Source organism: Copadichromis virginalis, linkage group LG14, assembly GCF_057382275.1.
Source record: "Copadichromis virginalis isolate Kocher_CV1m ecotype Utaka linkage group LG14, C_Virginalis_male_GT1.1, whole genome shotgun sequence".
In the NCBI taxonomy this organism is placed as follows: Eukaryota; Metazoa; Chordata; class Actinopteri; order Cichliformes; family Cichlidae; genus Copadichromis; species Copadichromis virginalis.
The window spans coordinates 37,204,919-37,221,263 of NC_140631.1; the positions used below are offsets into that span (position 1 = coordinate 37,204,919).

The 16,345-nt window shown below is 40.3% G+C and overlaps 1 protein-coding gene and 1 pseudogene across 2 annotated transcripts in view; one reads left to right on the forward strand and one right to left on the reverse strand.

Annotated features, from left to right (window-relative positions):
• The first annotated feature begins 2,851 nt into the window (after positions 1–2,851).
• LOC146694518 (cytochrome P450 2F3-like) lies at positions 2,852–11,333 on the forward strand. Its single transcript, XM_085430747.1, has 9 exons — positions 2,852–3,357; positions 3,572–3,734; positions 3,864–4,013; positions 4,448–4,608; positions 4,771–4,947; positions 9,457–9,598; positions 9,721–9,908; positions 10,015–10,156; positions 10,299–11,333. The coding sequence occupies exons 1-9, from the start codon at positions 3,187–3,189 to the stop codon at positions 10,478–10,480; spliced, it is 1,476 nt and encodes a 491-aa protein (XP_085286873.1). The 5' UTR covers positions 2,852–3,186; the 3' UTR covers positions 10,481–11,333.
• Positions 11,334–12,935: 1,602 nt separating this feature from the next.
• The window catches only part of LOC146694519 (uncharacterized), a 92,025-nt pseudogene continuing 88,615 nt past the window's right edge, over positions 12,936–16,345 (reverse strand). The window contains exons 3-6 of the transcript XR_014923839.1: positions 15,137–15,395; positions 14,851–14,884; positions 14,520–14,706; positions 12,936–13,843 (exon numbers count right to left, since the gene is read on the reverse strand). The product of XR_014923839.1 is annotated as an uncharacterized LOC146694519 (transcript). The remainder of the gene's footprint in view (positions 13,844–14,519; positions 14,707–14,850; positions 14,885–15,136; positions 15,396–16,345) is intronic.

A 16,345-nucleotide genomic window follows, 5' to 3' on the forward strand; every position in this document is an offset into this window, starting at 1 on the left:
CGTAGAGCTGACACCCAGGCAATAAAACAACAGAGGTATATCACGTTATACGTGAAAACTTTATTGTTCTAACAATATACTTTTCATGTTTGTACAATATACTATCATGTTAGTACATTATACTTTCACGTTTGAACGACAAAATATTACGTTATTACAATATACATAATTATCACGTTACAACAAAAAACCTTTAACGTACAAACGAGATAATTATATTGTTTGAACAATAAAGTTTTCACGTTATAACATATCTTTTATTGTTTGAACATGATATATTCGTTTGCCTTAAAACATAGTGAAGTGGATGGCAGTGCAGATCAGAGTGCGAGAACATGGCTTGTTTATCGGAATTAATTAAGTTCTATTTTATGCTTGGATTGAGGCATGGGGAGATTTTCTGTTACTGAGCAGGTGGGACAGTATTGTGATAAGCATGCAGACACTCAGAAGAAACCTAAAACGCATGTGGCTATACTGGAGAAAGAATGAGTCTGAGTCGACTGAGGTGGCACGATTTCTTTTTGATCAACTGGAGGGACACGGGAGGCTCCATGGATACAAACTACACCAGCTGAACTGCATTTACACAGGTTATGTTGTCACGCAGAGTATACTGCGAGACATTTACTGAAATATCTTGACCCTTATGGGGTTGAGCAATGACGCAGAAATCACCTAATGTGACGCACGTATGTTAATCCTGGACCAAATTTCATGGCATGTTGACTTCTATGACAAACTGAAGCCTTTTGGAATCTGTATAAATGGCTGTATTGATGGCTTTTCTAGAGTTACGATTTGGCTTCAAGCCTATTCAACAAACAATGATCCCAAAGTCATTGCTGGATATTTCATAGTAAAAGTAGAAAAGAAGATGGGCACACCTGCCAGGATTAGCTCTGCTTTGGGTCATAATGGCAGAGATGCAAAGACTCTTGCATTGGATTATGGATCGAAACAGTTTTATTACTGGGCCCAGCAATCACAATCAGCATATTCAAGGCTGGTGAGCCTTTATGAGAGTCAGCACTGGAAAAATCGTTTCCAGAAATTAAAAGACAATGACTGTTTTTCTGGATGTTTTTTGGACAAGCAACTCATATTGTTTACATGCCTGAACGTCATCGAGGTATGTAACCACATTTATATTCTTTTATTGAGTCAGTGTGTGTCTGTGTGTTAGAGAGAAAGAGAGACACAGAGAGAGAAAAAGTTCGCTTTAACACCCACCATGCACATAAACCAGGCTTATTACCATTATGTTCAGGATATGAAAAAAATGCATATTTCACTGGCCGGAAACATAAAATCACAATGTTTAAAAAAAAGGCACGTGTGTGGTGCTTTTGGTCAACATGTTGAGCCAAAAGAAATGTGCTCTCGTGAGATTTTTTAAAAATTGTTAATATTTAACAGAAAGAGCTGCAACAAGTTGCACATTTGTGGAACACCCACATAATGCGCAGAAGCAGAAATGCAGTTGCTCCAAGTGGACGTCCGATTCTCATGTACACCATCCCTAATCTTGTTGTTGTTGTAAGTCAGAATGCGTATCTTTGTGCATCTGTAGATAAGAATTTGTGTGTGCATAAAAAAGATTTGTGCACTCAAGTTTCAACTTACGAGTACGAATTTTGACCTGATTTTTCTTCCTTTCAGCTGATTAGTCGATGTCATGTCAATCACAAATTTCACTATCCAATCAGAGAACAGATGGGTTTGGCTCCCGGAGGGGTGCTTTACTGAGCTGCAGGTCAAACCCACTTTAGAAAAACTAAATTAGTATTTACGTCTCTTTCAGTTGCACAATGCACAAAGGGTTGAACTCATTGGATATCAATATAAACACAGTTTAATTCATTTGTTTTTAGATAAACAAAGAAACATTGTGCTCAAAATAATATAGAGGAGGGAAGTGAGAGGAGGAGGGAAGTGAGACCGTAAGTGATGGAAGTGACGGGAGAAGGTAAGCGAATTATGCTGTAGGTGACGTCAGACGCCGGAGATTTGGAGGGAAAAAAAGCAAATGGTAGCATAGAATATAAAAAACGCTTTAAAACTTAAAGTATTCCTAAATTTAAAAAAAAAAACTTGAAGTATTCCAAATACACTAATCAATTGTCATTTAACTAACCACATTTGTCCAACTATCTCCAACACCCTGGAGGACAACGAAGAGAGTTTAGACGCTCTCCAAGATTTCATCGACCGGTGCTTCCACGACCTAGTAATGAAGAAGGCCCAGAGCGCATCTTCCCCGGCCAAAGTTGAGACGCCGTCATATTAAAGATTCAAGGCACCTAAAGCGCTTTACAATGCCACTATTCATTCACTCTCGCATTCACAAGCAAGCGGTAAGCTACAGTTGTAGCCACAGGTGCCCTGGGGCAGACTGACAGAAGCGAGGCTGCCATATCGCACCGCCAGTAGGCGGTAGGGTAAAGTGTCTTGCCCAAGGACACAACGACCTGGACAGAGAGCCCGGGGATCGAACCAGTGACCTCCCGGTTATAGATGCGCTTCCCAAACCCCTGAGCCACGGTCGTCCCCTATTAGACAGTTTTTGCAGAAGTCTGTGACCCCCAGCAAGACAGAACTCAATTGATAAAGACCTATCAAAAATGATTGCAAGAACAAATAGCTCAGAAGTGCATTTAACGTGTTTATTGTTGTGTGTCGTCTAGCCTGCCGCTGCTGTTGGTTTTGGAGCCGCAATAAAACATTTGACAGTTTTAAAAAAATTCTAAAAAACATAATAAATTAAAGGTTAACTAAGAAGAGTGGTTAATCAATAAGCTCACCAGTGTCCTATTCCATGCTTACGCAAACTCCCTGTTAAATATAAACAGATCTCCTATGTGTGACTGTCCTGGGTCTTGGAGCCAGGCTTTTGGGTTGCTGGCATATTAAGTTCTGTTTTTATTACAGTTTGATTTATCCTGTTCTATTAGTATAGTTTTACTCTTAGTTAGACTTTGCAGTCTTAATCCCAATTGATATTGTCTTTGAGTTCTTCTTTCAACAGGGCTCTCTGTTGCTTTATTTGTGTAGCTGTAGTGTGAACTTCATATTTCTCATAACCCTGAGTCTTGTTGAAATTTCTTTTTGCTTCTAGTTCCTTGACTTGCTGCTGTCTTGTATTTTTTTTCATTATTTTATAGTTTTTATATTATATAGAGCAGGATGGAATCTTGTGCAACTGTGATCTTAGCAGGTTTAATCTTAGTTCTGCTGTGGATGTTTAATATAAAACACAAAAGGAACTGGCATTTGCCTCCAGGACCCACTGCACTTCCTCTCATAGGAAACCTTCTACAGATAGACAAAAAAGCACCTTTTAAAAGCTTTGTTAAGGTAAGAGTTCACTTTTTAAAATATTTGTGCGGTTTTTTAAGTTGTACAATATATTTTCTCGTAATTTGAGGAGACTCGCATACTTTCTATAAACACACCAAATTTAACTTTAACAGCATGTTGGCATTTAGACAAAATTTCAGATGAATGCGCATTTAAATAAATGATTTATTTAATTTAAATGATTTAAATAAATCATTTTATCTATCTTTAGTTCAGTGAAACCTATGGGCCAGTGATGACAGTATACCTAGGCTGGCAGCGGACAGTAGTTCTGGTAGGATATGATGCTGTGAAAGAAGCCTTGGTGGATCAAGCAGATGACTTCACAGGCAGAGCCCCAACTCCATTAATACACAACCCTAACAAGAAATATGGTAAAGCGTGATCACTTAAATATGTTGTCTTTGTCAAGGCACAAGTGATTTTGTTTCCTAGTGTTTAATTCTTTCATGAACCAGCATGGCTTCTCTTCCATTACTTTGATAAGTGGTTTAACCTTTCAGGTCTAGGGAGCAGTAACGGGGAATGCTGGCGTCAGCTGCGACGCTTCACAATGACCACTCTAAGAGACTTTGGGATGGGACGCAAGGGGATGGAAGAATGGATCCAAGAAGAGAGTGAACATATGAGGGCTCACATACATAAATTAAAAGGTATAATTTCAGGTGCTGAAAGGTCATTTCACATGCCCTAAATATTACAGGACACTATAACACTAATTGAATATAATCAGTCTTAAGTTTAGCAAGATAGAAACATACCACAGTGGGCTAATGCCACTAACCTATTATTTTCCAGTACTGAATTGACACCCACCACAGCCACCCAAAAAACACAATATGATCTACTAAAACAGTGTTTTTGTGAGCTTCAGGTTGTTAACACATCAGGATGCACAACAACTGATCTCAGAAAACACATTCAAATGCATGAAAACTGTTATTTGGGAAAGCCATGTGCCAACAAACATACTCTTTAAATCTCTTTAAAAAACTGACTAAACAGTGGGAAAGTTGGAAGTGTGGGCATGTCATAACTAAAGTGAAGTCCTTAGTTAATCTGACAGATGATTCCTCTTCTCTTGCAGGTGCACCATTTGACCCCACATTCTTATTGAGCTGTACTGTGTCTAACGTGATCTGCTGCCTGGTTTTTGGTCAACGGTTCAGCTATGAAGACAAGCAGTTCTTACGCCTTCTTACCATACTTTTTCAAATAGAAAACGTTAACAGCAGCCCTGTGGGTCAGGTAAATTAAAAATTAAATAGAAATGCTTTTTAATTTGGTTTTCATATTTTGTATAATAGTATATACGTCTTTTGAAAATCATACTGTAAAAATGATCCAAACACAGTAGATGTATCATTGTCTCTTCACAAGAATGTATGTTGCTATGTTTCTTTACAACAGATATACAACCTCTTTCCGAAACTCATGGACCATCTTCCTGGCCCCCATCAAAAAGTTTTTGCAGAGTATGAAGAAGTGAGAAAGTTTATCAAGATGAAGATCCAAGAACACAAAGACACATTGGACCCCAGCTCCCCACGAGACTACATAGACTCCTTCCTTATTCAAATGAACCAGGTTGGAAAACTTAAGCATAATTTATCAAAGAAAGCTCAAAACTCCAAATACTGTGTTTATTAATCTAGGCAATTAATATAATCTAAAGTGCTAAAAATTTCCTAATCTTGCTATGAATGATTTTAAACACTCCTCTGTGAATTGCCTTCTTGTGATGGAAAGGTTTGCATGTTGTTGGAGGAATTTGTTTGTGACAGAGTCTCCTAAGGCAAACTTGTCCTGGCTAAGGGACCAAATGAAAACTGATTCAGATAATCCCTATGAAGAAGGGTTTTGGGACAAGGAACATTATCTTTCTAGTGGGTAAGGAGCATGATGTTAAATTAAAAGACCCCCAGCTAGATGTGGTCAGGCTTATTTCAACACATTGCACAGGCTCTGGAACCAAACTCCTTTTGAGGGTCTGGACTCAGTGCCAATCTGGTGTTTCAATCAGTATACTTGTATCTCCTCAGTTTTTCGCCTGCACATTGGAAGTTTCACTGGTGGACAAGTGAGTTGTTTCCCTGCCCCTTCCGGTTGGGGACTGTGCACTTACAGTCTTTTGCACTAATGTGCTTAACAACAGTTCAGAGTTCAAATTCAAATTTTATTTGTCACACACGCAACCATACACAGTATGACATGAGGTGAAATGCTTGTAGCTGTGCAATGCCCGAAATGACAGTGGTTTTACAGTATTTACAATTTACAGGTTATACAAAATTTACAGATTTAACTTAGAAATTTACAGTAAAAAAAATGTGCAAATAGCAGAAAGAGATTATAAATTATAGGAAGTGTGCATGAAGAAAAAACAGAGTGCATGTGGTGATGTGATATGTGTGGGAGAGTCCAGTCCTACACCTGGTTCAGGGCCCGAATAGCCTGGGGGAAGAAGCTCCTCCTCATTCTCTCTGTTTTGGCCTTAAGGGAGCGGAAGCGCTTCCCAGACCTCAACAGTGAGAAGAGTCCATTGTTGGGATGGGAGAGGTCCATCATAATCTTCCTGGCTTTGGTCTTGCACCGCTTGGTGTAGATGGACAGCAGGTCAGGGAGCTCTGATTGAATGATGCGTTCGGCTGAGCGCACCAGTCTTTGCAGATCTCGTCTGTCCTGCTTGGTGCTGTTCCCAAACCAGGTGCAGAGGTTTCCCGTCAGGATGCTCTCGATGGTGCAGGAGTAAAAGTTCTTGAGCACCTTCAGTGGCAGATGGAAGTCTCTAAGTCTTCTGAGGAAGAAGAGACGCTGACGGGCTTTCTTAACCAGGGTGTTGATGTGACAGGACAATGACAGGTCCTGAGTGATGTGGACACCCAGGTATCGGAAACTGTCCACTCTCTCCACTGGCGTGCCACTGATGATTGAATTGAATGAATGCTTTATTGGTTTATTGGCCATATGCAGGTTGCCCCGCAGAGGAATAGGACCCCCCCCCCGACTTACACACACAACAAAGACATCACATGGGAATACAGTCGGAGATTGGCAGCGTTGCAGAGAAAACACTGAAAAATTACACAACAATGGGAAAAGTACAAGAGGAAAAAAAGAGACCTCTTCTCACGCTGGGCACCTATGGGAGGACAGCATGAGAACAGGAAACAAAAAAAACTCCTCTGCACAGAGAGCACATTAATGTCCACATCACAACATTAGAGCACGTGACTAGCCTCACTGTAGAACTGAGGGGCTTGTAATTCCTCGCCTGCTTTGTAGTGAAGTCCACGATCAGCTCCTTAGTGTTGCTGATGTTTAGGAGGAGGTTATTCTCCTGGCACCAGGTCTCCAGGTTCCTAATCTCCTCCAGGTAGGCTGTCTCGATGTTGTCGGAGATCAGGCCCACAACAACAGTGTCGTCAGCAAACTTGACAATGGAGGTGGTGTCTGATGTGGCTACACAGTCATAAGTGTACAGTGAGTACAGCAGGGGGCTTCAAACACAGCCCTGAGGCACTCCAGTGCTGAGTGAGATGGAGACTTGTTTTGCCACCCTCACTGATTGGGGTCTGTCTGTGAGGAAGTTGAGGATCCACTGACACAGTGATGAGCTGAGTCCTAGATCCGTCAACTTGGTGAAAAACTTAGAGGGAATTATTGTGTTGAATGCTGAACTGTAGTCCACGAACAGCATCCTAACATAACTCCCTCTGCCAGTGTCCAGGTGACTCAGGGATGTGTGGAGCAGGTGAGCTATGGCGTCGTCTCTGGAACGATTAGTCCAGTAAGCAAACTGAAGTGAGTCGATGTGACAGGAAGTGAAGAAGTGATGCGATCTCTTATCAGTCTTTCAAAACACTTCATTACAACTGAAGTCAGTGCTACTGGACGGTAGTCATTGTGGCAAGCGGGCTGTTTGTTTCTTTGGAACAGGGACAATGATGGACTGTTTGAAGCACGTGGGAACCACTGCTTGGGCCAGTGAAAGGTTGAAGATTTCCGTGAACACCGCTGCTAGCTGGTCAGCGCAGGCTCTCAGGACCCGGCCAGGGATTGCATCTGGTCCTGCTGCCTTCCTGGTGTTCACCCTCCTGAAGGTGTTCCTCACGGCATGCTCTGTGATGATGAATGCATTGTCTTCACTGGTGCACTCCGAGCGTGCGCAGCCGTTTGTTGTTTTAATTGCTGCGGTGTCATTCTGTCCACTTTTTTATGGACAGAATTTCTAGGTGTAGCAAAGTGGTGGAAGGATTCCACTTTGGGGGTCTCACAATCTCCCTGACCTTTACAGATTATGTGGTTCTGTTGGTTACATCAAGTGATGACCTTCAACTTGAACTGGAATGGTTTGTAGCCAAGTGTGAAGTGGTGGAAATGAGAATTGGCGCTTCCAAGTTTAAGGTCAAGGTTCTCAGCTGGAAAAGTGCACCCAAGTGCTGCTAGTGGTTAGCTTTAAGTATCTCAGGGTTTTATTCCCAAGTGAGAGGAGAGGGACATGGGAGATTGACAGATGGATTGGTGATAGTTGCAGTAATGTAAATGATATCCAGCTGGTGAAGAGAGAGCTGAGCATAAAAGTAAGGCCTTTGATTTACTTGATTTCAGGTTCAAGGTTCAAGGTTCTTTATTTGTCACATGCATAGTTATACAAGTATAACACACAGTGAAATGTAGCCTGACACGCTCCTCGACATGTGCAAAAATTGGGGGGGGGGGGGGGGGGGTGTAGAGGAAGAACATTATATATATATATATATATACATACATATAGTATATACACTGGGTGAATGTGCAGTAGTAGCATTTACTGGTTAATCTATGTCCCTCACATCTTGCAAGGGACATAGGTTAACCAGATTAACCATAGACCACTACCCAGAGCTAATGAGCTCTGGGTAGTGGTCTATGGTTTAGCTCTGGGTAGTGACTGAAAAAGAATAAGACCATTGTGTAAACAAGCACCAAAAATGACATTTCTTCAAAGGGTGGCTGGTTTCTCCTTTTCGAGACAGAGGAAGGAATCCGGTAATTTTGGAGGAACTCAGAGTACTTATTTGTAACACCCTATCGACAGGGGCTCTGGGTTCTGTTGTTACACCGGGCTTGGACCGGCAAAAGTGACTCGAAATAGGCACTCTGGTGGAGTTACTTTGTGTGTGTGAGGTGCTGTCGTAGAGCTTGATTTATTTGTTTGATTTATTTGTTGTGAATAGAAGTAATTATGCCACAATAATAAGGGAACATTGAAAATATACAACCCGTTGAGGGGACAGATGACATACATGCTTGGGCAATGGAAAGGTTTTATTTTTTGGATTTCTTTTGTTATACTTTAGCTATTATTCTCACATGCAAGTAAAGTTAATGGGATAAATCAGGAATTAGTTCATTTCTCAGGAGAGAAATGAAAAGGGGGAAACTGTTTCGAAATAAATATATATTGTTAGTGCTTATTTTCTGTTTATATTGTTTTATAGAGGCCAGTGTAGGAAAACGCCCCTGGACATGGACTCTGGAACACAGAAAATGCAGAGGAAGAAACACAGACAAACCAGCAACAAACACAGGAAGACACAGGGCTTAAAAGACAGAGGGATAATGAGGGAATGATACACAGGAGGAGAGCAGAGCTGGGAATAATCACACATAACCATGTTCTAATAATAATAATAATAATAATGGATACTTTATTGATCCCCATGGGGAAATTACTCTAGCTGACCTGCATTGGCTACCCATTAAATACCACATCCAGTTTAAAATACTGTTGCTTACATTTAAAATTACCAACAACACAGCACCGAGCTACTTTAGCAAACTCCTTAAATCGTATGTTTCTGCCAGAGGGAACATTGACACTGAACACGGGTCAAGTCTATTAAAGTAAGATATGATGGTAAGATAATAACTGATGACAAACAGATGAGATTATTCACCTCAGGTGTGCAGAAACAAAGGGCTAGAAGCCAGAACAGATCAAGATGCACACACAAATATACACTCACACAGACAGAAAGAGAAAAAATATAAAGAGAGACAGATTGAAGTACAGAGAAGCACAGAAAAACAATGACAACTTTCTTCTCTCAGGAAAAGGAGATTTCCACAACTGAGTTCCACTATGACAATTTGATCTCTACAATAATGACTCTGTTTCTGGCTGGAACACAGACCACCAGCTCCACCCTGAGATATGCTCTTAGCGTGCTGATTAAATACCCCCCAAAACAAGGTAAAACTGTGAATTTACTTTATAATACATTCAATACTAATACATTATGGTTAGGAATACGTCCCTTGGTGGACGTATAAAACAAATCAGAGTGGTAATCATTTCTGCTTTGCTGTGTCCAGAGAAAATGCAGCAAGAGATTGACACTGTTATTGGAAAAGGCCGTTGTCCCAGGATGGAGGACAGGAAGTCCCTCCCTTTTTCACTTGCTGTCATCCATGAAGTGCAACGTTTTTTTGACCATGTCCCTCTCAGCCTCCCTCACTACACACTGAATGATATATCCTTCAGGGGTTATACAATCCCAAAGGTATTCTCAATTCCAAGATCTCATGTGTATTACAGAATCTATTGTATATCAAGTCAGAGAATAATGTTGAAAGCAGCAACACTAACAAGATATATGTTTTGAATAGGACACTGTAATTATTCCGCTGTTGCACTCTGTGCTAAAAGAGGAAAAGCAATGGGCCACTCCCAGGTCCTTCAATCCCCAGCACTTCTTGGACAATAATGGCAACTTTAAGAAAAGTCCTGCATTCATGCCATTCTCTGCAGGTAAAGAGTCAACACACAGTTATTGATCATCCAGTTCTTTTGCATGTTAAATCATGCAAAAGAATAATTTTTTTCCAAATATCTTGATATTTACAGTGAAAAGCAATTATTTTTAATCAGAGTCCTTTGTGTATCTCTACAGGGAAGAGAAACTGTGTTGGCGAGTCTCTGGCCCGTATGGAGCTTTTTATCTTTATAGTATCATTGCTGCAGGATTTCACTTTTTCCTGTGCTGGAGGCCCTGACAGTATAAACCTCATTCCTGAAAACAGCAGTTTTATGAATGTGCCCTGCAGATACCATATCATGGCCACACCTCGTTAAAAGAGATGAATTTGTTCAGACAGAGTTATAGTCTGGTTGAAGCACTCCAACAAGGATGTCTTCATCAGCTTCTTGTGAAACAGTGATTAGATGTTTATTTTACAGTTAGTTTGCTAGTACCTCACTGATGTAGAACACAAGACCATCACATGTAAATCTTTTACCTCAACACAATTGCAATTTGTGTTTTTTCAGTCATGTATTCCTTTTCTTTAGTGAGTTATTTTTTCTTGTATTAATTAGATTTTTTTTTCTCTATCCAATAAAGATTACTACTGATTTTAACCAATAGTTACTTTTAAAAAAACTACACACCTATCAATGTTAGATTTGTATTGTTTATTGTCATTTATGCTTAGAAATATTTAACCATATATGCTTAGAGGTGTACAATCGATTGTGTAGTGATAGGATGTGTGATCCTTAATAGTCTTCAAAGGCTTTGTGTGCATTCCAGAGTGCTCTGGCTTTCACACCCACATTCTGGGAGCATGGGAGAGGTCGTACATTGTCTTATTGTTTTATGGTAGGATGAACGTATCTATATCTGTTTTAGGCTAAGTGCCTTTTGTTTAGATGAACTGCTGGACTTCAAGATTAGCAGGTTTAGGGAAGTCATTTATGGGGTCACACTCTGACCCCCCCCCACACACACACACACACGCACACTTACACAATGCACAGGCAAGGTACTCTTTGTTTGTATGTAGACGTCATATGTTAATGAACCTATGTATATTCATGTAACCTCAATAAAAGAGCAGTGTTACGGGGGAGCGGACGAGAGCGACTGGGGTCAAGCGAAGGAACGGCGCTTGTCGTGGTTCTCTCCCTCAAAACACGAAGAACTTTGCCTACTTGGTGTTTAATGCTTTTTGCTGTGCAGTTGAATTGTCCTTAACGTTCCAGCGAATAGGTTTATGCTACAAACCTATCATTCAACAAATTGTAAAAGCTTTTATGTAAACAGTCTCATCATTGTTGTTAAAACTGTACAGAAAAAAATACATTAATTACGTCTAACACGGACTTCAAAGTAAATTCATTTAAAATTGCTCTCCTGTGTGAGACGTTGCTTCAAAACTAACATCTTAGTATTGGCTTTTATTACATTCACTCTTTGATTGTTTGATTGTTTCAGATTTTTTTTCATGAACACCAAAACTAACAGCTCTAAATAATTACATTTTTATGGAAGAAGGTTATAAAAAGTAAGTGGATAACTTGTGGGATTAGTTGCGCTAAATTTAAGACTATAGAAACAGAGCGCTCACTGTGAAACCGACCTCAAAGCTGAAAGCTTTAAGAAACACATTTTAAGTAATTATTTTAAAAATAGAACAGGCAAAGTTTATCATCTCATCCACATCTATCTCCGACCACCAAACCCGCAACCTCTCATCCAACATCCAGACCGCTAAGTCTGCAAGCCTTTACCTCCTTGGCTGTCTTGCTCATGTAACAGTTTGCTGGTCATGCAACACAGAGCACCTGTATAAAAAAGCCCAAAGCCGACTGTACTTCCTCAGGAGGCTGAGGTCTTTTAACATCTGCAGGAAGCTCCTGAGGATGTTTTACCAGTCGGTGGTTGCTGGAGTACTTTTCTATGCTGTGGTGTGCTGGGGGAGCAGCACAGCAAAGAAGGACTCATCCAGGCTGGAGAAACTGATCAGGAGGGCTAGCTCTGTGGTCGGCATGAAGCTGGACACTCTGGTGACAGTGACAGAGAAAAGGACATTAATGATCAGCTGATCGGCTTTTCTGTCGCGAGTCCGTCTGTCTTGTTTGTTTTTGGCCCACTTTGCACCAGAGCCTATCCCAGCTGTCATAGGGCGAGAGGCGGGGTACACCCTGGACAGGTTGCCAGTCTGTCGCAGGGCTAACACACAGAGGCACAGACAACCATTCGCACTCACATTTACGCACAGATTCACACCTATGGGCAATTTTGATTAATCAATTAACTTGTTCCCACTAACTGCATGTCTTTGGACTGTGGGGGGAAGCCAGAGTACCCAGAGGGAACTTCAATGATAGAGATGTAATGACATTGCTATTTTAGCTGTTACTCAAACTGTTTTTTGTCTTTTCAGTCAGATTTATATCTACAAGAAATGGTACAACTTGTTCCTTTCAGTGTGGGTAACTCTAACAGGAAAAAGTTGTACTTTACTGTTTGTCCTGGCTGTCAAACAGTAAAGTAATGCCAAGCAGTAAGACTTTGGGTATTTTAAAGCAGTCATAATATAATTTTAAAAAAGTGATGCTTATGATAAAAAAAATGAATGGATGTCTTGACTATAATAATCTGCTTGATACACACATTAAGCATGTGCATTTTCAGGTTATGCATATCCCCCTCTTGTACAGATTTGCTTCAAAATCCCTCCTCCCCAGACCCTGGCCTATGTCTGCACTGCTGCAGTTTGTTTGTTCTAGAGAGACAAGCACAAAGTCATGTTGACAAAAGGATTTAATGTGTTAACCTTTAAACTGCATTCCATGTATAATTACACTGTGCACACAGGTGAAAGGGTAATTTCCAAAAGCAGGGCAGAAGACACTGAGAGAAATGTGGACGAGAAAAAAAACATTCAGTTCAGTGAGATCATCTTTTCTCAAATTTATGACACAAATCCAAATCTGAAAAAACAAAAAAAAAACAAAACAAAAAACATACCCAATTTCCTTCAGGATCAACCTTCAAGATCAATAAAGTTTTATTGAATTGAACTGAAATCTGAGACTAATATGTTCTTATAAATGTCTGTGTGACTGGAATCAGACTGCTGACCCAGTTAATATCAAGTCATCATGGCATGGAAAAAGTGATACAACACAGACAGTGTTTACAGGAGTAGGGCTTATTTATGATTAACCTGAGGAGCATTGGCACAAAGCCAGGAAGCACACCTTTATTGATTGCTAAATTAGTCCTACAGATTACCCAACAGCTGATTAGTAAATAACAACATACTTATATTACAAACATCAATATAAGGAATTTGAAAGCCCTGTCAACTAAAAAGCAAATCCTCCACAGTCAAATGCATCAAAGTCGGAGTCTCCTTCGAAGTCGAAGCTGTTAAAGTGTGGGGAATCGACATCCTGGCTGCAGGCATGGAAGGAGCCCCCAGCAGAAAGCTGTGCCGTGGGCAATTTCTGGGGGTCTTGTGGCAAGGGGAGAGGAAGGGGAGCAGGAATTGAGGTAGCCCAAAGCAGAGGAGGCTGCTGCCCCTCCCATCAGTAAGCATACTGCCCTCACTGCCCGGGCATCACTGCTGTTGCCATGGCGAAGACAGTCGGACATACGGTGAGGTGGTGCCACAGAAACACTACGCAGAGGCTGCCGTGACACATTTGCTGTAAAAGATGTAAATGTTGTTAAATTCACAAATTTATGTGTAGTTTGGCTTATTTACCAGCCAGACAGCATATATTATACTAACTGGCTACTATAATACTATTATACTACTACTGGCAATAGTGTATATGTGTGTACTAGACTTAGTATTCATAAACTACTTAAATTAAATGGGACACAGTAGAAATACAATTAAGCTATATTTTTCATTACTCAAAATTAGATCAAAACACGATTAACCCCAACTCTGCCTCTGTGTGCTCTGTTACGGCTTTGCAGGTGCTTAAGGACACCATCTGTCATGCTCAAAACAACAGAGCACTAAATTATAAAGGAAAAACCAAACATGAATTGTCCAAATGCATCACATTTAGCAAATTAAATTAGTCAGAGCTTCAGTAATTAAGATGCAGTTGTAACTGTAATAAAGCAACAGCTGTGTGACAGATGTGATAATGTGTAGTTTTAGGCATAAATGCTTCAGAAATGTGTATTGTCAAATTTCTGAATGTGCTTCCCATTTGTTTTATTCACAAATCGTTTTATATCCATTAGTTCATTAATTAACCAGATTAGAGTTTTTGTTCATTTGTCTTGTTTTTTCTGTTTTGTGAAATTAATCAGCACCCTTCTTCAATCTACTGTCAAGTAATTACAAATGGCCTAAGAGCTGACCTTGGTTTTGCCCTCTCTCTCTGAAGGAGCCTCCCCGTTCAGTGACCCTAGTCAAAGGAGGGGTGCCCTCACCAACCCTTGGTGACCCGGGGTCTTTATCACTGGCAGAGTCGGGCAGGGGGTCTCTATCTGTGATGCAGGGAGTGAGGCTGCGTTGTCTCTGAAGTGTCAGGGGTGACATGACACCCTAGCAAATTGGAAAAAGTAAACGTTATTATATGACAGAAATAAACAGTCTACAATTGGAACAGGAATCTAACAAATTAGCAGTGAGAAACATAGAGAACACAATTTGTTTTAATATTAAATAAAACAGTGCTACCTAACTCACCTCTCTCACTTTCCTGATGACCTTCAGCCAGAGCCTGTGAAAGATAATGACATGTCATGATGTTTGAAACAGATCCAAAGTTTTATTTTTTATTTTTTCAACAGCAGAAAAGCCTGATAATCACGTGCAGTAAATTTATTTGGTAACAAGTAGAGCAAAGGAAACCTAAATTTCAGAATGTATGTGTGTGTAAATATGCCACCATGTGCAAAACAACTGATAGTGAATGGGTAAAGGACATCTGAGCTCCAGAGGGAAGGAGACAAAGAGAGAGCGTGAGACCTACGTGCAGTCGTCTGGGTTGTCTGAGAGCAGCAGCAGGAACTTGTTCTGTGGCAGGATAAGAGCAAAGCAGCAGTCCCTCCTGCCCCCTGGAGGCAACTTGGGCAGGTCAAGTATTTCTCGTCCCTCTGCAATTGACTCACAGCTGCTATGTAGTGCTACTACTTGGTCTGGAGGGGACTCTGCATCCCGGCACACCAGCAGGTTACCCTCTGTGGTCAGCACAAGGTACTTCTCCTTCCACTGCTTAAACATGAAGCCGCCTCCAGAAAAAAGAAAACAGTACAAGTAGGCTCATAAATAGGAGATGAATCAAAAAGTGCCAGAACAGCCAAAACAAGCTGAACAGGAGGTCCTTCTGACTAATCAGACAAACAAGTCCCAAAAAAACAACTGTAAAAAAATAACTGTAGCAAAAGCACAGAGAAAATGTTATGTTATGTTCTGCCATTTATCATATCATCTGAAGTTGTTTTTTCTGAGGCTTTTCAGTCTGGTGCTGTTTAGTCTGACTGAAAGAAACTGATGGACATTATGGACAATGCCAGGCATCCTCTGCACACGGCCATTAACAACCAGAAGAGTCTGTTCAGTGACAGGTTGCTTCTCCCAAAGACAAGAACTAACAGACTTAAAAACTCCTTTGTCCCACACGCCATCAGACTGTTTAACTCCTCTCTGGAGGGGAGAGGGAGGGGAAACAGGAGGACAAAGGAGGGGGGAACAACTAAGCTGTGGTGCCTCTTCACCTCACTGTGCAATACCTTTTGTGCAATACTTTTGTAAATAGTCAACGGTGCAATAGACTCAATACTTGAAATGTGCAATTCACTTGTATTTTTATTTTTATTCCTATTTATTCTATTTATCCCCTTCGTATATTTTATTTATATTGTCTCTGTATATATATATATATATATATATATATATATATATATATATATATATATATATATATATATATATATATATATATATATAAATATTCTGTAACTCTGTAACTTCTGTCGGTGCTGTGCTTTTTTGGAAATCGAATTTCCCAGAGGAACCCACCCGAGGGATTAATAAAGTTCTATCTAATCTAATCTAATCTCTTCTGTGGAAATTCCAGAAGATGATGAACTCATTCTGGTGTAAATAATAACTTGTGGCAAAGGATTTATGTTTATTCTTTTGGATTTGGATTATTTAGCATTGTAGTTGCTCATTTTTA

Excerpts from the sequence above, each read along its gene's own strand:
- LOC146694518 (XM_085430747.1), top strand. The coding sequence starts at position 3,187 with ATGGAATCTTGTGCAACTGTGATCTTAGCAGGTTTAATCTTAGTTCTG. Across the intron at positions 3,735-3,863 it reads CAACCCTAACAAGAAATATG|GTCTAGGGAGCAGTAACGGG; the intron begins GTAAAGCGTGAT and ends TTAACCTTTCAG. Across the intron at positions 4,948-9,456 it reads TCCTTATTCAAATGAACCAG|GAAAAGGAGATTTCCACAAC; the intron begins GTTGGAAAACTT and ends TTCTTCTCTCAG.